The 23933-nt window shown below is 36.3% G+C and overlaps 1 protein-coding gene across 2 annotated transcripts in view; it reads right to left on the minus strand.

The window, feature by feature from the left end:
- Window positions 1–19205, minus strand: part of SDHAF4 (succinate dehydrogenase complex assembly factor 4) — a 38354-nt gene extending 19149 nt beyond the window's left edge. For both annotated transcript variants that reach the window (XM_011361195.2, XM_023531206.1), the window contains exons 1-2: window positions 19066–19205; window positions 5241–5393 (exon numbers count right to left, since the gene is read on the minus strand). In XM_011361195.2, coding sequence (XP_011359497.1) covers window positions 5241–5393; window positions 19066–19129 — 217 coding nt within the window. In that variant the 5' untranslated portion in view covers window positions 19130–19205. The remainder of the gene's footprint in view (window positions 1–5240; window positions 5394–19065) is intronic.
- Between the last annotated feature and the right edge of the window lie 4728 nt (window positions 19206–23933).

Here is a 23933-nt window from a genome sequence, read left to right on the forward strand (position 1 = left end):
GAGGAAGCAGGGGAGAGAAAGTGCTCTTTGTTGTCTCTTATAAAGGCACTAATTCCATCATGGGGGCTCCACACTTATGACATCACTTTAACCTATTTATCTACCAAAGGTCTTATTTCTACATACCATCACATTGGGACTAAGGCTTCAACAAATGGATTTTAGGGGGACATAATTTAGTCCATTGCACTGGGGAAAAAAGAAGTGGTCAAGATGTCTCTGCTCCTCACTGCTACTTCCAGCTTCTCATTCTATTGTCAAATCCTTAACCTTTTTGACACCAGGCACCGGTGCTGCTATGAGAATCTAACGCCTGATGATCTGAGGTGGAGCTGAGCTGATGATGCTAGCACTGGAGAGCGGCTGTAAATACAGATGAAGCTTTGCTTGTTTGCCTGCCGTTCACCTCCTGCTGTGTGGCCTAGTTCCTAATGGGACATGGACAGGTAGCGGTCTGTGGCCCAGGGGCTGGGGACCCCTGCTCTAGGGCCTTCCTTCTTTTGAATTCTGACGCATTCACTTGTCCAAGGCTTTTCTCCAGTCTTGTAATAAACTCAAACACTCCTCTATCTTCTTGAATGAGATCAATATCTGGTTCGTAGTTTCATCTCTCTTCCCATCATCGTTAATATTAGCATCCATATTAATGAACTGTCACATACTGGGGCTGCAAAGGTCTCCAATCATCTTCCCTAGTGATCTTCATCTCCACTCTGCCATCCACTTGGACTTTATCTCTTGAATATGTTCTTTTTCCAAATCTCATGCTCTTGAGCTCTCTGACTACAATCCCCTATCCATCTCCCTTCTTCTGTTTGTTTAACCTAATTTGCACTCTCATTATAACCTACAGTTTGCTGAAACTCTTTATTCTCTTCACTACTAACCTGAGTCCCATTCTAGACTAATGCAATAGTTTTCTAATTCATCTCTGCTTTCTGACTCTCATGGCTCCAGCCTAACTCTCAGAGGCTGAATTAATCTTTCCAAAACAGAATCTCTCCTCCAGATTGCACTAAGTGAAGGACGCCAGACACCAACTGTATGATTTCATTTATTAAAAAAAAAAAAAAAAAAATCCTAGAAAAGGCAAAAGTAGTAATAGAAAACAGACTAGTGGTTGCCAGGGGTAGACTAGCTGTAAAGAAGCATGAAGGACTCTGGGGGATGGAACGGTTTTATACTTTGTGTTGGTTACATGACTGTAAACATTTGTTAAAATTCACTGAACTGTTTAGTTAAAATGGGTGAATTTTAAAATGAGTTAATTTTATTATATACAGATTATATTTTAGTAAAGCTGATTAAAACAATCTCTATCCAAAAACATTTCGTGCTTTCCTCACTGACGACTGCATAAAGCCCATATGCTATAACCTGGTTTGAGCCAAATCTACCTTTCTAGCCTTTATATTCCATTAACCCATTATATATACTTTATGCTGCAACCAAAAAGGTCCATTAGCTGTCTTGCATGTGCCATGTTCTTCAGTCTCTTTCTCTTTGTCTGGACCTTGCTTTTATTGAAACATCTCCCCACCACTCCTTACCTAACTATTATGATTTTATTATTCCTTTAAACTCTAGGTCAAATGTTATCTCTTTTGTCTACCTTTTTCCAATCATTTTCTGTCTCTCTCTCATGCCAGTTACCACACGATGTCCTGTTCATAGTTATTTACGTATCTCATTTTCCTTTTTTATTCATCTTTGCATCAAACAGGGTGCTGAGCTGCAATCTCCTTTATCATCATAATAATGAAATTTACTTTCTGCAAAGGAATCACCTATAAATTTTCCTTAGAATGAAGTATGTACTAGAGGCAGGGAGACAGAATTAGAAGGAAGGCAACAAGGAAGCAGATGGACTAGTTAGGAGACCAACAGAACTACACACAACTTGAATTTGGGCTTTATTGATAAGATGAATCATAGGAGATAAATTTGAGAGATGTTAAGCAGGATCCAGGATGCAGGAAGAGGTAGAAGTGAAAAATTATCCCTAGATTTCAAGTTTGGGTAACCTGGTGGATGGGGTAGACTGGAAATTCAGAAGGAAGAGGACTGGGATGTGACTGGTGGGAGAGAACAATGAGTAGCGCATGAGTTTAGTTTTAGACATATTAACTTTGAGATATAGCTGGACTATGCAAATGAAGATATATAGGAGGCAGCTGGATATAGCTCAGGAGAGAGGTCTGACTAGAGGTATAAACACGTGAGCTCTCCCTAGGAATGCTTACGGGGTTAAGGACAGAGGCCTGGGAAATACCTACATTTTGGAGCTGGTCCGAGGCAGAGGGAGCTTAAAGAGCCAAGAAATGGTTGAAGAAATAGAATAAGAAACTGGTGAAAATATAATCTAAACCAAGACAGATTTCCAGAAGCAGTGGTTAACACTGTCAAAGGTTGCAGACAGTTCAAATAAAATGAGAACTAAAAAGCATCTGTTGGATTTGGTGATGTCTGTCAAACTAGTTTCTAAGAGATGGAATGTTCAACATAAACTTCGGTGAACCAAAATTAAGTGACTTGAAATTAATTCAAAATTACCTTTTGAAATGTGCTTACTTTTTTTCCTTTTTTAAGATTATGGTAAATATACATAACAATATTTGTCATTTTAGCCATTTGCAAGTATACAATTCAGTGGCATTAAATAGTCACGATGCTATGTAAACATGACATTACTATAATCAGAACTTTTTCATCATCTCCAATTAAAAATGCATACCCATTAAACAAAAATATTCTCCTTCCCTCTCCACCTAGACTCTGATAGCCTCTATTCTATCTTCTGTCTCTATGAATTTGCCCACTTTAGGTACCTAATATAAGTGAAATCATATAACATTTGTCCTTCTGTGTCTAGCTTATTTCACTAAACATAATGTTTTCAAGGTCCATCTATATCGCAGCATATATCAAAATATCATTCTTTTTAATGACTGAATAGCATTCTACTGTATGTACAAACCACATTTTGTTTATCCATTCATCCATCAATGGATGTTTGGGTTGTTTCCACCTTTTGGCTATTGTGAATAAAGCTGCTAAAAACATAGGTGTGCAGATACTTGGTCAAATTCCTGCTTTCTATTCTTTTGGATATATATCTAGGAGTGAGACTTGCTGGATCATAAGGTAGTTCTGTATTTGACTTTTTAAGAAATCACCCAACTGTTTTCTAGCTGCATCATTTGACAGGTCTCAGAAACGCATGAGAGTTTCAATTTCTCCACATCGTTGCCAACACTTGTTATTTTCCAGTTTTTCTTAAGTTACAGCCATCCTAGTAGGTGTGAAGAGGTATCTCACTGTGGTTTTGATCTTCATTTCCCTAACGATTAATGATGTTGAGTATCTTTTAATGTGTTTTTAGTCATTTGTACATCTTTTTTGGAAAAATGTCTCTTCAAGTACTTTGTCCATTTTTGAACTGAGTTGGGTTTGTGGTGGTTGTTCTTGTGTTGTAGAAGTTCTTTATATATTCTGGATATTAATCCTTTGTCAGATACATGATTGGCAAATATTTGGATGTGTTTCTCCCATTTTGTAGGTTGTCTTTTCATTTTCTTGAAAATATTTTTTGATGCAGAATAGTCAATTTTGATGATATCTAATTTATCTATTTTTGCATTTGTTACTTGTGCTTTTGGTATCAAAGCTGTGAAATAGTTGTCAAATCCAATGTTATAAAGATCTTCTTTAATGTTTTCTTCTAAGAATTTTATAGTTTTATCTCTTAAGTTTAGGTCTGTGATAGATACATTTTGAGCTAATTCTTGTATATGGTATAAAGTAAGGGTCCAATTTCCTTCTTTTGTAGGTGGATATCAAGTTTTCCTGGCACAACTTATTAAAAAGATTGTCCCTTCCCCACTGAATGGTCTTGGCACCCTTGCTAAAAATCAATTAGCCATATATATGAGGATTTATTTCTGGGACTGCTGCCTTCTTTTTGTGTAATATTTTCAGAAAATATTTCTCATATTTTTGTGCTTAACTAAAACAAGTGAAGAAAAATTTTATCATTAGGTTATGACAACTTTTTAAAAGTCTGTATCATCTTGGTTCACTGATCTTGTTATTAGATTTAGCTTGATAAAAGTGTTATAAATTGAAATATTAACTGAATAGACAAACACAAAAGCTTTTACATTATCGAAAGAGTTCCAGACAGAGGTCCTGGTATCCTCTATCGATATCTCCTTGATTGGGATGCTTCACTAGATAGGTTACTTATCATATACTGGAAAAATCAGACAAGCAGGGCAGCTTCCAAGGTTTCAAAGTGATATGTTTACATTTATGCTGTCTAACATTTTATTTTTTTAATAGCTAATACTTGTACATATTCTACAATTAAAAGATAGAAAAGGATATAGAATAAAAATTAAAAAAATACTTAAAAAAAACAGAGTTTTAAGGCATTAACCAAATTTTATATATACTGAATATGAAACAATGTTTAGTCTATCACCCGACCTTCCTTAAAAAAAGCCCCTATTCTCGAAACTTCCTCTTCTCTTCCCTCAACCACGTGGTCACAGTGAGAACAACCACCTTCTAATGTGGTCACTATGATTGATTCCGCTGTGGACATCAAGCTTGACCAATGAGCTCTCTTCTTAGAAAATTTGGAATTAGGACTAAGAAAGTCTAGTTTCAGTCTGGCTGTGCTTTTGACCTGAGTAGCTGCAAGAAGATGGTACTTTCTACACAGTGGACTGAAAAGGGAGCTTGAAGACAGAAATCAACAAAGAGAAGTGACCAGAAATAAGAAAAGGAGGGAGAATATCCTAGATTCCACATAGTATTTAGCCCTGAGGTCCCAGTCTTTTTCTAAAGCCAAGCAGTATCACTGCCCTGGGCAGCCTCACTTGTATCCTATATCCTAACAACAACCTACCGTATCCTCTTCTTAAGTTTGCTCAAGTGGGTTTCTCTCATTTGCATCAAAGTGGGTCTCAATTTTGTCATGTGACTAATGGGGCATAATAACTATAACAATTCAACACAATCATTCACTGTCAGGGGCTTGGAAATCTTTTTTTTCTTTAATCCACACATATTGATGGTCAATATGGCAATTTTATTCATTGTTGAAATATGCTTCATTATTGTTAATAAAGAATTATATGCAATAACATATTTCTTTCCTTTAATTTATTCTTTTTCTCAATAACTAAAATATTTTGATACTTCAAAAATTAAGAGAGGAGCTTTACTGTACTCACTTGTCAGTGGTTCTTTCTCTAAATGGGCATCTTCTGGTGCATCAAAACGACCTTCCGGTAACTTTGGCTTCTTAAGGGATTGTTTGATAGGGTCTGACTTTCCTCCTTGCGAAGAACTTGTTTTCCTCAAAGAATAACACAGAAGGGGCGATCCTAGAAGAGTAGGGATAGTGGAAAAATAGGAGCTGTTCATTTATTCTACTTTAAAAGTTTAGTAATTTTACTTAATTTGTCTTTAGTTTACACATTCAGATTTATCAAAGTTCAAAAAGTACAAAAGGACATACAGTGAAAATTCTTCCCTCTGCCCACATCTTCCAGACATCCATTTCCCTTCCTTGGAGGCAACCGATGTTATCAGTTTGAAAAGAAGAGCACTGAAATAATACGCTAGTTAACATCTAAATTATAGAAACATATATTAAATACTGATTCCTGTCTGAAGCAATTCCCAAAACACCAGGAATCAGATCATTAAGAATAAAAGTAAGAATTTTTCAACAACAATATTTAGTATTTAAATCTCTAGAAACCACAAGGGACTATAATTAGTATTCTTATATGTAAATCCTAATCATGGTCTTCTATTCCTGCCAACTAAAATTTAAAAACCGTATTGGGCATCTGCAATGTATAAATGAGATATCTTATTCTCTATGTTATAAAGAGAAAGCTAAATTTCAAGTACAATGAAAGTTTTTCAATCCTTGTTGAGATAACATTCAATAAGGGCAAAACCACTCTGAAAAAAATGAAACAAATCATATCAATTATTATTATTATAGAATTATCTGGTTGGGAATGTTCAATTTCCCAAGGGAACAGCTTTAGAGGCAGACAGAGTTGGGTACCAGTTCCAGTTACAGTACTGAGGCAGGCAGAATAGTGGCCCTCCGAAATAATTTGAACCTAATATTCAGACCCTGTGAATAGGTTAGGTTACATGGTAAGGGAGAATTTAGGTAGCAGACGGAATTACAACTAGAGATTATCTGTGATTATCTGGGTAGGTCCAATGTCTTCACAAGATCCTTCAAAAGGAAGAGAGAACTGGAATTGAGAACCAGAGAGACAGCAGCATGAGATACACTTGACTGACATTGCTGGCTTAGAAGATGGAGGACAGGGCCAAAGAGTCAAGACAGCCTCTAGAAGTTGGGAAAGAGAGGAAACTGATTCTCCCCTGGAGCTTCCAGAAGGAACACAGCCCTGAAACCTTGATTTCAGTACAGTGAGACCCACTTCAGACTTCTGACCTCCAGAACTATAAGCTGTTTTAAACCACTAAGTTTGTGGTATTTTGTTTCAGCAGCAGTAGGAAACTCCTATAAACACTTATTAGTTGTTTGATCTTGGTCAAGTTATTTACCTTTTCTAAATCTGTTTACTCTAACTTGAAGATAACAGTATCTATGTCATGAAGCTATTAAATAGTTTAAACAGAACAATTCATGCAAAACACTTAACATAGTGAGAAATTATATCAATTATTATTATTATAGAATTATCTGGAAGCTCTTGATAGCATTATGTATAATTAGAATGTTCTTTCATTACATGTATTTTATTTTTGAGCCATCACTACATCTTCCTATACTCTGCTTTAAAAAAGTATATATATACACACACACACACACACACAAACACATATATATGTATACAAATATTTGCATGTATATATGTTCGATATACATATACACCTTCTACAGCCAACTTGGCATTTACATAAACTTGTAAGATTACAGTTGACATTACATAGAAACTGCATTAATTTCAAAATAGTACTTCGAGCTGTTCATTTAGAATGCAAATTAGCATTCTCCCACAGATCTAAGAGTCCACAAAATGCAAAGATTAAAAAAATAGCTAAGTACACAATAGAATGTTTTAATAAAGCTATGACAATGATCTAAAGAATTAATATAGTTTCCTCTCATCTACATGCTCACTTACTTATTTCATATTTGAGACACTAATTGGCTAAGAAAAATTCTGTGAACCAAGAAAATTTTCTGTACCTATTAAAATAAAGATCCTTATCTATTAAAAAGTTTTACTTATTTATTGATTTAGAGTACAGGCTATTTTGCCTTTAAACTCCACTTCAATATCTAGGGCATATTTTACTTTTCTTATCTCCTCAAAATTATACTTAAATATATACTAAAAGGCTAAAGAGAAAAACTGCAATAATAATATCTTATAAGGAAACATTTATTTTTACTTAGAAACTAAATGGAAAACATACAAATCCTAATTCTTGATTATAATAATATATTTCATATAATAATCTCATCTTGGTTTATTGGGGTTGACTATCTAGAAAAATATGTTGAAAATGTTGGTGATTATAAACTATGCATAACTGAAGGACTTTCTCAGTCCAAAAAACAGGATTTTAAAATCAATTAGTCATTTATGATCTGAAATAGATTCTTTAATATTTGACCTTATATCCCAGTTTAGCAAGTTCATGCAGTCTCCACAATAGAAACTTCTGTCCATTATCTGATATTCAAATATTTACTCATTAACAAATCTGTTAGTTGGTAAAGCATCAAAGATTGTTTGCTAAGTTGTGACAGTTCAGTAATAATACAGATAGATACACAGAGAAGAGAATTTTAACAATTACATATTGGATTCTAAAAGTAGACAGATTTTACATCTACTCTGACAAATGAGTAGTTTCTGCACTTCATTACTAATTAAATATATTTATTGTACATTAAATAACTCACTCTGAAGCCTAAAAATCAGCAAGTATTTAATAGAGACCAGTAGACACCTGCTACTGTGTACTCAGGCTTGGCTCAACATAAAATCAGCACTTCTTGTTTTAGGTTTGGTTGTTTTTGTAAATTAAAAAAAAAAAAATCTCTTAACTGAAAGGTGGAAATGATAATCAGTGTGAAAAGTAATTCAATATGTTCCGAATCTGTAGAAATTCCTAAGCATTTATGCAAAATCATAAAAATGGCATAAAATGCATCCCTGGCTACCAATTACAACATAGACGATATCTGAGACTAAAAATTTTACCTCTTAAATGATGCAGATATACTAACTGTAAATAATAAAAATAACAAACATGTGTTAGATGTCTACTATGTGCCAGGCATTGTGCTAGGCACTGAAAAGATGATACCTTACTTATGCCTCACAATAATCTGCTGAGGCAGGTATAACTGTATTTTATAGTAATTCTGTTCAATATGAACAAAATCATTTTTGAAAAACTGACATTATGTACATGTGGTGGAGACTGATAAATATTCCAAGTAGCTACTTTTCCCTTCTTCCATTTAGTTCTAGGACTCCCATTCCTATCTTCCTTGCTATTAAGCTGAGCACCAGGATGCTCATTTAGAGACATTTCCCTGCCTCCCCTACAGGCAAGCAGCCTGCATTATCCAAGTTTGACCATGGGACTGTGACAGGAAGTGATGTATGCAAATTTTAGGTTGCCTCAATTTTGCAACAAGGTGATTGCCCTGGATTTCTGTTCCCATTCCCTGGAGTTGTGATGTGGACATGCAGTAGCCGAGCTTCAGCCATACAGATGAGGATGAAACTCAGGGTAGAGTGATACTTAAAATATTTAACAGCTGGGATGGTACAGACACTGCCCAATCAGAACATATATACAATCATTCAGAAGAGACACAGCTTGTAAATAACTAGCAAAACTCTACTAATGCATACTGGCTGACTGTAGGCCCTACAGATGGTGGGATCCTTGAATGACCTGTCAAAACAGCATGGCCTTGCCTGTTCTCATCGGCAGGACTGTTACAGCAGCCTGGCCCTTTCCTTAAGTAAATACAATGGAGAAGTAAAAAACTTGCAAACTAAGGGCACTAGAGCCACACATGAGTTCCAACGCCAGCCATACCACTTCCTGGCAATGTGAACCTGAGAATGTAACTATATCTCTCTGAGTCTGTTTCCCATTTGGAAAATGGGGATATTTCTACTTACCCTGCAGGGCAGTTCAGAGAAACAAAGTAATGTATATGTCTATATGTGCACACATTTACCGTATAAATATCTTGAGCCTAATTGTGGGACACAGGTCAATTTGCATAGAAGTTTCTGGTAAAGAACATAAACATGAATGTATCTTGAGGAAACACAGAAGAGTAGTAAAGTATAAGTTTAAGAAACTATTTCCTCAGTCTGGCCTTGGGTACTTCTGAAAAAACTTTATAGAAAAAAGCATTAGAAGGCAAAGCTGAAAGACCAGTTTTCTCAAGGGACTCTGAGACCATAGAAGTATAAACAGAACTTTTTTTGCAGTCAGGTAACAGTGTGAGAGAATGTAAAAGAAAAGAATTCCCCTAATTTCTGCTCAATACCAGATAAGAGAGAAGGCACTGTGCTCCTTGGCACCTGTACGCTTTAAAGATTTCGTAACGAGTCCATGCACAGCAGCCTGGCAGGGGTGGTGGTAGTGAGGCACATGCAAGCACCTTCAAGGGCAGACAACAAGAAAGAAGAATATATAAGATGATAAGGATTAGCAGAGAAGTGAAGGTGAGCCCAAGAGCCACTCCTGTGGATTCTGTCTATCAAATAGTAGATACTAAGCAATAGTAACTATATTAATGTGACTATTACATTTTGGCCACCAGCAAATTTCTGACCACTACATGAGAAAGAGCTGACAAACTTAAAACGAAAATCATCTTTTGAGAAGTAAAAAAATCACCACTATAAAGTCCATGTCGTCTTCTTTAAGGGTTAGTTTGGCCTTACTCAAAGCCTATTTAGAATTGTGTTTACAAGTACATTATAGGCAAGAAGATGACCTACTAACAGAAGAAATAATTAAAGCAAAAGAAAAAGAGTTCATCATCATTAAAAAACCCAAAATAACAACAATATTTAAGAACCACTGTTTTTAGAAATTTGATAAATTAGAGATGTTTAAACCATATAGCTATAAAACATCTAAAAATGTTAAAATACACACTCACGCACACACAATAACACTTCTAAGTCAGAGGAAAACTTTTAAGACAGTAAATCATAATAAAATAAAAAACCAATTCAATGACGCAAACACTTAAACTATTACATATCCTATGTTTTTTTTCTCATTCAGAGCTTTCAGGACTACAGGGAGAAGACTCTTGAACCTGAGAAAACAAAAAGCCTATTAGAGACCAAGACACAGGGAGGCTCATGCTTTGAGGGGAAAAAAAAAAAAGTGAGCTGGAAGATTTCGAAATGTGCACATAAACCATCTGGGAGATCTTGTTAAAATGCAGATTCTGAGGAGCTCTGGTGGAACCTGAGATTCTGCATTTTAATAGTCTCCCAGGTGATGTTTGTGCAGCTGGTCTAAAGAGCAAAGAACTAGAATAAATCCTTCAGTTAATGAACAGTTGAGGAAGGAAAAGTGTCTGTCTCAACCTTGGTTCTGAGCGTAGGTGTAAAAAAGAATCTCATTTTGAGATTCTGAAGCCACTGCTGACCACACCTGTGTTTGTGCCTGATTACACACTATCTGCATGGTCCAAAACCCTCCAACGGAGCATCTTACTATTACGTGGACCCAAGACTAAAGTTGAAGTGCTCCCAAACACATGGAAAAAAGCAGAAGCAAATCCTTTAAGGGGAAATACTCTCAATCCACTCTCATGAAAGTCTCACAGAATCCCAGGAAAACATTCAAGGTAACCAGTCATCACAATCAAGTTAGCAGAGTCAATAAACAACAGAATAAAATCAGACCATGAAGATTTTATATACCGTAATAACAGAAACCAGAATATAAAATTATTTAATGTGTTTAAGGAAATAAAAAAGGATCCATAAAGGAGAAAGGAGTAAGAGACTACGAAAAATGACTAGTCCGACTTTTAAAAAAACATAAAATTTAGAATATAACAATTTAAATTTAAAGCTCAATAAAAGGGTTAAATAGCAGAACAGATAAAGTTGAAAAGAGAATTTGTGACCTGGAATAACATTCTGAATAAATTATACAGAAAAAAGCATAGAGATAAAGAGATGAAAATAATGAAAGAGAAGTTAAATCATGTGGATGATAATCAAATGTTTGTTTAATCATAGTTGTAGAAGGAGATAATGGAAAGACGAGGAGAGATTCAACAAACAGGAATCTTCAGATTTAGGAAGCATAAAGAATGGCAAGTAAAAAATGATCTAGACACAAAGTAAATGAACAACCCTAACATAAAAGGAAGATATAAAAAGCAGCCAGATAAAAGGCAAATTATTAATAAAAGAACAAAAATCGAACAGGTGATTTCACAATAGCGATAAAGGAAGCCAGAAGATAGAGCTGTGAGAAACTGATAAACTCACTGATATGACCTATCAAGAACAAAAGAGAAATAAAATAAACCAGATTTTCAGATTAAAAATAAAACATCTATAAAAAAGAACACTGAGAAACTTTATGACAAAAGACTGTAACCAAAGGAACTTCTAAAGAATGTACTTTAAGAAAGTAATCTCGGAAGTAATGTGAGGTAAGAATAGAGAGAAAATAAAATAGTTTTATATATTTATGGTACAAAACAAGAATAACAACATTGGTTTGTGGGGTTATCAAAATCTCAATCCCACCCCAACATATACACAACGATACACACCTAAAAGGCATAAAAACAAAGGTAGAGGTTGAGTGAATTCAAAGGATTTTTAAATTCTGTACTTTTTAGGAGGAGGGTAAAAATATTAACTTTAGGCTTCCTTAAGTATGCATTTAGATTTCAAGGGTAATAAGTAAAAGACAAGGTATATCTTTCAAACCAGCAGAGGGAAACGAAATGGAAGAAAACATTTAATTCAAAGTATGAAAAATAGAAGGTGCAAAAAATAAGATGGGAGAAATAAAGCAAATTATATCAGTAATTATAACTGTAAATGGACTGAATTATCCAGTTAAAAGATATAGACTATCAGACTCAAAAAAAAAAAAAAAATCTAGCCATATGCCAATTACATGAGAAACACTATGTTTTAAAAAAAAAAAAAAGGTCCAATATTAAGGACTAAAGATTTGTGCCTCTCCTCCACTCAATCAAATGCTGAAATTCTAATCCCTAATGTGATGGTATTAGGAGGTAGGGTCTTTAGGTTATGAGGGTGGAGGCCTCATGAATGCGACAAGAGCAATAAGAGCTTACTGTGTGTGGCTTTCTGCTCTCTGCTGCATAAGACTACAATAAGACTGCCACCTGCAAACCAGGAAGCTGGCTCTCAGAAGAGACAAGTTGTGCTGGCAACCTGACCTTGGATTTCCCAGCCTCCAGAACTCTGAGAAATAAATGTCTGATGTTTAAGTAACCTAGTCTACGGTAATTTGTTATTACAGCCCGAACTGATTAAATGTGAGGTGCACCATTTCTGGTTTTTTTTTTTTTAAAGGAGAATCTACAGAAAATGGAAAGAAAATAGTAACAGTAAGAGAAGAAAATACTGACATAAATATAAGACATAAAACTGAGACAATGAGCAAAACCAAAAGTTGGTTCTCTTCAAAGACTAGATCTACTGCGATCTAGTCTAATAAGAAAAAAACAAGAGAAGGCAAAATAAATAATTTGAAGAAAAGAGAGTACATAATTATATAGAGAGCAGATATTTAAAAGAACAAAGGAGCCAGCAACTTTATGCCTCTATATTAAAAGTATACAAAATGAGAAATTTTCTATAAAAATTTAACTTTTCAAAACTGACTTAAGAGCAAACCTAATCAATACTACAATAACAATTACAGAAATTAAACTAATAATTAAAAATCTTCCCTCACAGAAATGACTAGGGAGAGTGACATCAGTACAATGGCAGAGTGAGAAGACTCCATTGTTTATTCCCTTAAATTTACAAGTCGAACAATTATAACTCAACGAAGGATCCCTTGTTCAACAAATATACATGCCTGTAAGATCCACGCATCAGGACAGCTGGCGGATGGGATGGGGTAGGGGAAGGAAAAAGACACTGGCTGCAGACGTAGTCTGGTGCACACCTTGGTTCCAATGTGCATGGCAGGGAGACAGGAGTCTGGCAGCAGGCCTCATTTCGTGGCCTGGAGAGTATGAGGGGCAGAAGCAGCTTTCTTCCTGGAAAAGGCACCTCCCTTCCTACCTCCCCACTTCAGCAGAGCTGGGTAGGGGTGGCTGAGAAACTTAAAACAACACAGCGGTTCTAATGGCTATTACTGGAAGAAGGGGAGGCAGAGCCAAGATCACTAACTGACCGCCTCTCCTCCACATGCCCCAGCGGAGCCGAGTAATGCCAAAACATAATGGGAAAAGGAGGTAGCTTAGGAAGCTTGCAAAACCAATTCTCTGTCACCTGTCACATTCTCCCAAAACAATGGGGGTGCCCCATAACCGAGGAAAACTGGTCACAGAAAGGACACCCATAATCTGAGTGGGTATGGAGCAATTTCCTTAACAGAAGAGATGCTGCTTCCCGTTGATCCCAGAGGTTCAAATAGTCCAGGTAAGAGAAAACAAAGACTTGTACTATAGCACCATCTACTGGAAAATAAAAACAAATGCTCTACCTAGCAACCTGCTGGATGTTGAGAGCAAAAGAGTACTTACACAAGAGATGTAAGTACTCAAATGCGCAGATGGGGAAACTATGCTTCAAACACCATGAACAACCAAGGTAATTTGGGAACACAGAAAGAAAATAAAGTCTTCAGAAACCAAATTTAAAGTCATAAAAGACTTTAAATGACAGAGACTTTGAGATTACAGTCATGAAGAAACTAAAAAATATACAAGAAAATTCAGACACACAGTTCAATGAAGTCGGGAATAAAATTAATGAACAGAAGGAGTATTTTATGAGAGAATGAAACTATAAAAAAAATTCTGGAGCTGAAGAACTTAATAAATGAGATGAGAAATGCATTAGAGAGCACTGAAAATAGATGGAAGAAAAAATTAGCAAACTTAAAGATAGAAACTTAGAAATGACCCAGGAGGAAGAAAAGAGAGAACTAAGAATTTTTTTTTTAAATGAAAGAACTCTATGAGAGCTGACTGTATTAGAAAGAGCAACATAAGGATAACAGGTATACCAGAAGGAGAAGAGAAGGAGAAGGGAACAGAGAGCCTACTCAAAGAAATAGGTGATGAGAACTTCCAAAGACTATGCAAAGAACTGGATTTTTGAACAGAAGCAAACAGAATACCCAATTATATCAATGCAAAGAGACCTTCTCCAAGACATTCAAACTGTCAAAAAATTTTAATGATGAAGAAAGATTTCTCATGGCAGCCAAGGAAATAAAAGACTGTAACGTACAAAAGAAACCCCATTAGATTATCATCAGATTTCTCAGTAGAAACGTTTAAGACAGGAGAGAGTGAAAGGAAATATTCAAAATATTTAAAAACAGGAACCATCACCAAGGATAAAATATCCAGCAAAATTATCCTTTAGATATGAAGGAGAAATACTTTCCAAGACAAAGAAAAACTGAAAGCATCTGCCATTATAGAACCTGCATTACAAGAAATATAAAAGGAGCTCTTCTACTGAAACAAAAGTATACAGAACTCTGAGTAAGATAATTAACAGACAGAAGCGCAAAAATGCAAATTTACTTCAGCACAGGTTATTAAACATTTAATTATAAGGCTGGGGGGGGGAGGAAGGTGCATTAAAAATAACTATAGCTACAGCAATTTGGTAACTAATGCACAATATAAAAAGAAATAATTTGTGACAACAAAATCATAAAAGAGAAGGAAAAGGATTGACTGGGTACAGGGAGATGAAAAGGCAATCAGAAAAAAAAGTCTGCTGTATGTATGAGACTTTATACACAAATCTAATGGCAACCACAAAATAAAAGTCCAGAGCTGAGACACAAAACATAAAAAAAAGAGGAAATGGAGAAAAAATCCAGAAAACTACCAAACTAAAATAGTAGACAGAATCACAAGGGGGAAACAATGGATATACAGAGCAATTAGAAAACAAAAGATAAAATGGCTGTAGTAAGTTCTCATATATCAATAATCACTCTAAATATAAATGGACTGAACTCACCAATTGAAAGGCACAGGGTAGTGGGATGAAATAAAAAATAAGACCCAACTATATGCCTGCAGGAGACTCAGCTCAGCTCCAAAGACAAACATAGACTCAAAGTGAAGGGGTGGAAGATGATACTTCAAGCCAATGGTATCCAGAGAAAAGCAGGTGTAGCAATACTTATATCAGACAAAATAGGTTTCAATATAAAAAAGGAAATAGGAGACAAATATGGACATTTTATAATGATCAAGGGGGCAATTCATCAAGAAGTCATTAATCCTTTTCTATATATATGCACCCAACCTGGGAACACCAAAATGTATGAAGCAATTGATAGCAAACCTAAAGGGAGACACTGACAAAAATACAATTATAGTAGGAGACCTGAATACCCCCATTGACGGCAGTGGATATATCATCCAAATAGAAAGTCAATAAGGAAATACTGGCCTTAAATGACACATTAGAGCAATGGACTTAACTGATATTTTTAGAAATTTCCATCCCCAAATGACAGAATACACATTCTTCTCAAGTGCACAGGGAACGTTCTCAAAGATAGACCATATGTTGGAGCACAAAACTAGTCTCAATAAATTTAAGAAGACTGAAATCATACCAAGTATATTTTTCGAACACAACAGTATGAATCTGGAACCTATCTACAAGATGAAAGCTGGAAAAGCCACAAATATGTAGAAATTAAACAACATACTACTGACCAACTATTTCGTAATCAAAAGATACATAAAGACAAGTGAAAATGAAAATATGACGTACCAAAAATTTTGGGATGCAGTAAAAGCAGGACCAAGATGGGAGTTTATAGCATTGCAAGCCTACCTCAAGAAAAAAGAAAAATCTCAAATAAACGAGCTAACATTACACCTTAAAGAACTAGAAAAAGAAATGAAACCCAAAGTCAGTAGAAGGAAGGAAATTATAAAAATTAGATTGTAAATTAATGAAATGTGAACACATTCTTTTTAAAATCATAAACTAGATAAGTATGCCTGCTATCACCACTTCTAGTCAACATGGTACTGGACATCTGAGCAAGGACGGAAAAAGATATAAAATTGAAAAGGGAAAAATTAGATTTTATTTGCAAATAATGAGCATTTACCTAGCAACCCTGAATATCTACAAATAAATTATGTAATAACGTAATTTAGCTAGGTTCCTGAATACATAATCAATAAATAAGTCAACTGTGTTTCTATATATAAGCAACAATCAGAAAACAATAATTTAAAAAATAGTGAGAAATATTAATCAAATCCCAACAGGAACTTTATTTATTTATTTTTTAATTCGGTACGGAAAGCAGATACCCAAAGAGTAGCCAAGACACTTCTGAGAATCAAGATGGGAGGACTTACCCCACTAGATATCAAGATTAATTACAAGGGTATAGTTATTAAGATAGGTGATATCAGCACAGAAATAGCTAAATAGATTAATGGAACTGAAAAGAGAGCCAAGAAATAAACCCATCCATATATGTATATATAAACTTGGGATTTATGATAGCTGGCATAACATCAGTGGGGGAAAGGTCCAATACATGGGCTTGGGACGACTGGTAACTGTCATGGAAAAAAAAAAATTGGTTTCCTGTCTCATGCTATACATAAAAATTAATTCTTAAAAGAATAAAGGTTTAAATATAAAAAAGCAAAACTATACACCTTTAAGAAAATATAGAATATCTCTACGACTTTAGAGAAAGTTTTATTAGTCAAGATCACAAAGCACCGATAATAAACAAAAGAATCAAAACAAGATTATCTGCTCATCAAAAGACACTTTTGAAGCTGTGTAATTGTACATGCAGATCCATTATTCTATTCTGTCTACTGTTGTATACAATTTTTTAAAAAAATACACTGTGACAAGAAAAAAAGCCCAGGAACTGAGCTATTTGCCACTTACTTAACTAAAAAAAAAGGTCTAGTATTCAAATATATGTAAAAAATATAAATAAGACAATCTATTAAGAAAAAAAGATATTTCACAAAAAAAACCTAACTCTTTGAAAAGATGTTTAACTTTTCTAACCAAAAAAAAGCAAAAGTGCAATAAGATAGCATTTCAACATCCTATAGACACACAAAAATACAATTTTCTGATATTTAGTGTTTGCAAATATGTGGAGCAACAGGAACTCTAATATACTGCTGGTAGAAGTGTAAATTGCCAGTAGAAATGGACAATGCCTTTAAAACTTGGCACCATACTGTGAAATTGAACAGCTCTATAACATATGTTCCATGATTTCCACTCTTTGCACAGAGCACCCATAACATATACAAGAATGTGTATCAGCCAAACCTGGTGTTTCCATAATTACTCAAATGGCCATTGAGGAGAATGGAAGAACATACAATATATTTTCACAATTGAGTGAAAATATGTTGTATTTCACAATCACACATCAATATAGATGAATTCCAAAATAATACACCATTAGTTGAAAAATAATTCCAAAATAATACATTAGTTGAAAAATACACCATTAGTTGGAATTCAATATAGATGAATTCCAAAATAATACATCATTAGTTGAAAAATAATTCCAAAATAATACGCCATTAGTTGAAAAATACACCATTAGTTGGAATTCAATATAGATGAATTCCAAAATAATACACCATTAGTTGAAAAAAGCAAGTAAAATAAATATAAATGGTCTGAAACCATTTATATAAAGATCAAAAACATGCAAAGTTATACAACTGCATCACAAAGCAGCAAACAGGGAGCTGCCTGTCAATGGAAATATTCTATTTCTTAAATTGGAGAATGGGTTCATAAATTTTGGCTTTGCTTCATAACTTATACATGTTATACAAATTTTTGATAGCAAATACTTTATAAATTTTTAACAAGTGAAAAAGGGTTGTTGAATGAACATAATTTAAAGTTATTACCTTGGGGTCTGGATAATGTGGGGCTTTCACTTTCTATATAATTCATTTCTGGACCATTTAAAAGTTTTACAATTAAAAAGTAATATGTTTGGGGAGAAATGATTACAGAAAGGAAAACAAACTGCATAGAAATCCGGGGCCCATTACTATGAGGGGTTAGTGATGCTGATCCTGTTTTCAACTTATAGAACACAATTTCTCCAAGACGTCCCAAATTAAAACTATGTTTAACATACTCTATGGGCTAAGTCTGTAACATATTGAGAAAAATTTCCAACAAAAACGGGTTTAAAAATGTTGATTTTTACTGAAAGCATGATACTTCTATATTAACAATTCCTGGCTTCATCTAATTTTTATTATACTTATTTGCCTGTGGCCTACTTCTGCACTTTTCCAATTTTTTCTTCATATTGTAAACTGCCACAAATCCTTTCTGATGCAAATAAGGACATGACTTCCCAATCCCAAAGAGCTCTCTCTTCCATTTTTCTAAGAGCATCAAAGTGTAGTGCGCCCTGTGAACTTTCAAATACACAACCCGGAACATCTGCTGCCCTTCCAGGTCAGAACAATGGCCAGAAGGAAGCAGGTCTCCCGGCTGGAAGGGCGTTGGGAGATTTTCTAGCTTTCTAGCTTTAGTCTCACCCTTCGGATCCCGGGCGGTGACCGGACCTCCCCAGGGCCAAGACACGGGGTGGCCGAGCTGAAGAAGAAAGAAATTGGGCGACCCCTTGCACCCTCAAACGCCTGGGACACACGCGGCTTCCTCTGCGGGAGGCCTTTCTCGAGGCGCCGGGGCCTTCGCGAACCCGCCCACGCGACCTTGGCCCCAGCACCGGGCGCCTTACTTGCTGCCCTCCACGCTCTAGTCGGAACGTAACCAAGAAACCCGGCAAGCCGTGTTAAGGTCATGGCGCCGGCTCCTGCAGCGTCCGCACCCGCCCAGCCTGATGGAGCCAGCGGCGTTGTCGGGTGCCCGGTGCCCGCCCCACAGGCGGGGCGGGGCGCTCGGGAGGTGTGGCCTGCGGGGGACGGGGCGGGGCCTCCGCAGCCGGCATTGGGCGTCGGAGGTCCTAGTCCAGGCAGTCTGTAAGGCAAAGAGGAGCCGAGAGCGGCCCTCCCTTGCCATGAATAACGACCAAAATTACCGTGACGCCCGTGTTAACTAAAACCCAAATCATGGCTGAAATTGGATGAAGGAATAATTTCGTTTATTCCTCTCCTGGAGGATCTTTTTAATAGTATACAAAGATTGAGCATCTTTTACTCTTTTGCCCGTGTAATAGTCTTCTTTTCCCTCAATTCTCGCTCTTATTTTTTAAATCTCTACTTAGTGAACTAATTCCTCAGTTCTGACTCATTGACCAGATGACCTGAAGGATGACAGTTTTGAGTGAAGTGCAGAGCAAGAGCAAGCTTTCCACCTGGCCCAGGCTGCAGTACAAGGAGCTCTGCCAGTTGAATTCCAATAGCTCCAATATTTTGGGAGTATATGTGGCATATTAGGAGGCTTTGTGTAGCCTGTGGAAGTCTACAGAATCACAGTGGAGATCTCTAGAATTTTCTTTTTTTTAAACGTCTTGGCTAGCGATTGGGGCCCTGGTAATGTTTGACCATGTGACGTCAGGTGGCTATGCAATCTGAGTTTCTCATTATGAACTGGGAGTTATCTGGTTCTCCTCGATAAGGAGTTCTTTCACTAAAAAGTGGTATATACAGAGCAGGGCCATTAGCTCCCACACACATACATTTAACCCTTAGCTCATATCTACAGCTTAATGATTAGTTCCTTGTCAGCAGTTGATTGAAGAAAAAATTCAAAGATGGATTACAGGTGGCTTTACTCAATATACTGACCCAGTTGGCAAAAGGTTGCTTTGGCGTTTAGAGCCCTACTGAACAGAGGCCCTCAAAGAACGGCAGAGAGAAAAAAACAATTTTCCACAGGGCAGAACTTTATCTTATACACTTAGGCCGGAAGGAGATATGACTTGAGATAAAGATCTACATCATTTCATGGGCACTGGTTTAGTCAAGTTGTCAGGGGCTGGGAATATAAAGGCTTTGGAATAGGACCTCTCAAAATGGTCCCAAAGCATAAGAACATATGGGGCCCACTGAGTGCTCAAAAAAGGCTCCCATAGCAAAAGGACTCTTAGATCAAGATTCCTGTATTGCTGCCTAACATATACCAAAACTTTGTGGCTTAAAACTACAGTTATTCTCTCAGTTTTTGTGGAGCAGGAATTCAGCAGCCAGAGTGCCTTTGGCTCTATGTCTTAAATGAGATTGCAGTCAAGCTGTTAGCTTTGGACTTGAGGCCTCCCTCAGTTTTGTGCTACATGAACTTCTTCAAAGGTCATCTCACAGTATAGCAGCTGGTTTTTCCACAGCATGAATGAACGAGAGAACAAGAGAGACTGTTCAAGATGAAAGCCAGTCTTTTTGTAATCTCATCTCGTAAGTAGCATCCATCACTTTCGCTGTATTCTATAATTAGAAGTGAAGCAGGTCCAGCCCACTCTCAAAGGGAGAGGTTTACACAGGGACAAATACAGCAGGTGGGGATCATTGAAGGCCCTTAGAGGCTGCTTACCACAGTGACCCATTCTGTAGACATCAGTCTCCTTCCCCCACCACAGCTGTGTTTTGCTTAGTTGTTCACTAATAAGGTAGACACGGTGGCATGGAGACTTGCATATATACTTTTTTTTTTAACATAGTGTATACCTCTGCCAAGACTGATTGGTTAGCAATTCTTGCAGTGACCAACCTGATCCCGATATAGCACTATATAATCTGGGTGGCAGGTTTAATTACAATGGAATCTTATTATAATGAAGGAGGTCGTAACTTCTTCTATAGGAAGAGAGAATTATTCTGGGTTTGGATTGCTTTCTCTGACTTATGCTTCTTTTATACACTCCATCTGTAGGCTTATTGAACACGTTATACACAATACATCTTATATAGCATCCTATACAGCATTGCTTCTTACCAAGAACTCAATTTCCTGCGAAAGAAGTAAAGCAGGGTATGGATAATAGACAGCCCTACTGAAGGTTTACTTTTGGAACCAGGTGAGAAAATACACTTTGGGATGCTATCCTAAAGGATTTGGCATATGCTCCAAATGAGTTAACAGAATTCAGTGATATCTCATCTGTTGACAGAATAACAGGGTCCAGAGTAGCAGACGGATTGATACCTTATTATATCTGACATCCTGCTCATATATTTTGCTTTCTATTGTGGGGAGAATCTGCCGTGGGTCCTGAGTGTCCCTGAATATTATTGCTGAGTATGCCAACTGCAAGGCTTATCCTTCTCCTGTTACCAAAGTTTCTGTAGCTAGTCATATAGGCATCTAAATAGGTCAAGGTAACCACAGCATTACTACCATTTAACTGCCACTCCCCGGGGAGAAAGATACTGGCTTCTTTGCCGCTTGCTCAAAAATTGCTTGGCTCTGAGCCCTGAGCCCATTCTTCTGTAATGTAACCCACCATGTGAACAGGTGTCAAATGGCCCTCTGCATCACTGTGGGTATTGGTGCTCCAGGAATTGGTACAAATATGATGGCACTTTGGCTACTATTTTGTTGTAATAGTCTTTTGCCTCTTACTCAGGAGTCTCCTGTCAGCATCCATGAAACAGTGGCAAGCAAACTAGCAAGTAGGATAAAATCTCAGCTCCTTCCCTGATCTTGGCACCCATTTCCATGATTCCAGGTTCTGTTGGTATAGCAATTTTTGCACCCTGAGTGGGGTATAAGGGGATACAATGTTTTCTTTGAATTGGAAGTTGGGATTGCCACCTGGTCATTTTCAGCTCATTACTCTAGGTAAGGAGCTAGAAAAAGTGGTTATGGTGCTAGCTGGAGTTGATTGGCTCTAATGACCATGGGGGGAAAGGGAGTAAGGAGAGGAGTCTGACGAGAACTCGGGGGAATCTCATCTCTTGGAAATTCTACCAATACCATGTTAAATTGTAAAAATTAAGCAAAGACAGTTGCAACCATATATAGGCAAAACCGCCCAAACCTCAGGTCCTCAAGTCACCCACTAGGTAAAGAAATCTTATCAGCTGAGGTGCAGGTTGAACACAAGGGAAACAGGAAATGAGTGGCTGTGGTGATTAAGTCATAATCATCTAGCTTTATGACCAGCGGTAGAATTGGACTGTATTTACCATAGTTTTTTCTTTCTTTTTTTTTTTAAATCAGAGAACTTTGGGATGTAAAACATGCTACCACCTGTATCCTATCCTGGAGATTCAGTTGGTCTGTAATGGTACCCTGGAGTTTTAATTTTTCAATGAATAACCCAGTTAATCCTCACCAAGGAAGCTTGCAAAACATGGCTGCAGCTGTATTTTCTTTCTCATTGGGTCATGCATATACTTATATATTTAACAATTTATCTTTTCTTTCCTACTTAATACAGTTATTGCATATAGGGGTGGTGATGGTGGTGGTGCAGTTACAATATTATATTATATTTGGGTTCCAAACTATTAAGATAAAAACCAGAAGAGGAAGCATTTTAAAGGTGTATATATGAGAAGTGGTATATGTAGATGCTGTAAAGACAAAGAAATGGAGTATGATAGATAGAGCTCTGATATGTTTTTATATTTGGTGCTGAGTCATCAAACCCATAGATAATATAACATGTTTAGTGAATCTTAGTAGAAGAAATAATCCCATCTTCTACTGTGGAAGCTGAGAAGGTCAGATATACTTGCTGTCTTTGATGTCTGACAGACTGAGTGCTGGCACAAGACAAATAAGCTTGGTCAACTGGACATTCCCACCAGATGCTGAATCTGCAATGAGTGATGCAAATAAACAGAGTGTTTGGAATCCAGTTTTCAGAGGCATCACTGCCTAAAGTATACACAAACTTCCAGATCTTCTCGAGGTTGGAACTTGGCTATAATTTTGGTTATCTAGCTTCCTTTGGTTTCTGTTTTCCAAAGCTGGCTCTCCAGCCTTTTCATCAATTCTGTGAGCTGCCTTATATTCTTCCAATGAATTATTTTTTTTCTGCTTAAGTTATTCACAATTGTTTTTTTGCTGTTTGCAATCAAGAATCCTTATTGGTTATGTACTTCTATGAGCTACATCTCTAAGAGTCAATTATACTGTTTCAGATAATTGTTTCTCTACTCCACCCTTGCAATCTGAATTAGGACATGAATAGCATATCATAGTTTCTCTGATAAACCAGAAGTGAAGTCTGTTAGATTTTAAACCATGATCATTGATGTGCTTTTAAAACTATTAAAACAACCAACACCAATTAACTAAATATGATCATAAGAGCAATTTACCCTTAAATACAAGTATATGATTATGAGTAAGAATGAATCCTTTGATTAACCTGGAAGGTTATTCAAACTTAGATAAGCATGATATTTAAAACTCAGAGCCAACCTATGTGAATATAAAAACTGTGTGTGGCAAAAAATACATGGTGGATAATGCATATATTTACATTTTCCAGTTAAAATGAACTTGGCAAATTATTGTTTAGTTATTTCACTGAATTTTCAAGTACTTTTTTAAAAATAAAGATTTATGGAGAGCAATCAATGAAATAATAATTTTAACTACTTAATATATATGTAAAAGATATGAATTATAAAAATACTTTACAAAGACTATAAGTTACACAATCAGGCTGGTCTATAGAGTTAATTAATATAGTCTATT

The sequence above is a fragment of the Pteropus vampyrus genome, unplaced genomic scaffold (assembly GCF_000151845.1).
Source record: "Pteropus vampyrus isolate Shadow unplaced genomic scaffold, Pvam_2.0 Scaffold64, whole genome shotgun sequence".
NCBI classification, from domain to species: domain Eukaryota; kingdom Metazoa; phylum Chordata; class Mammalia; order Chiroptera; family Pteropodidae; genus Pteropus; species Pteropus vampyrus.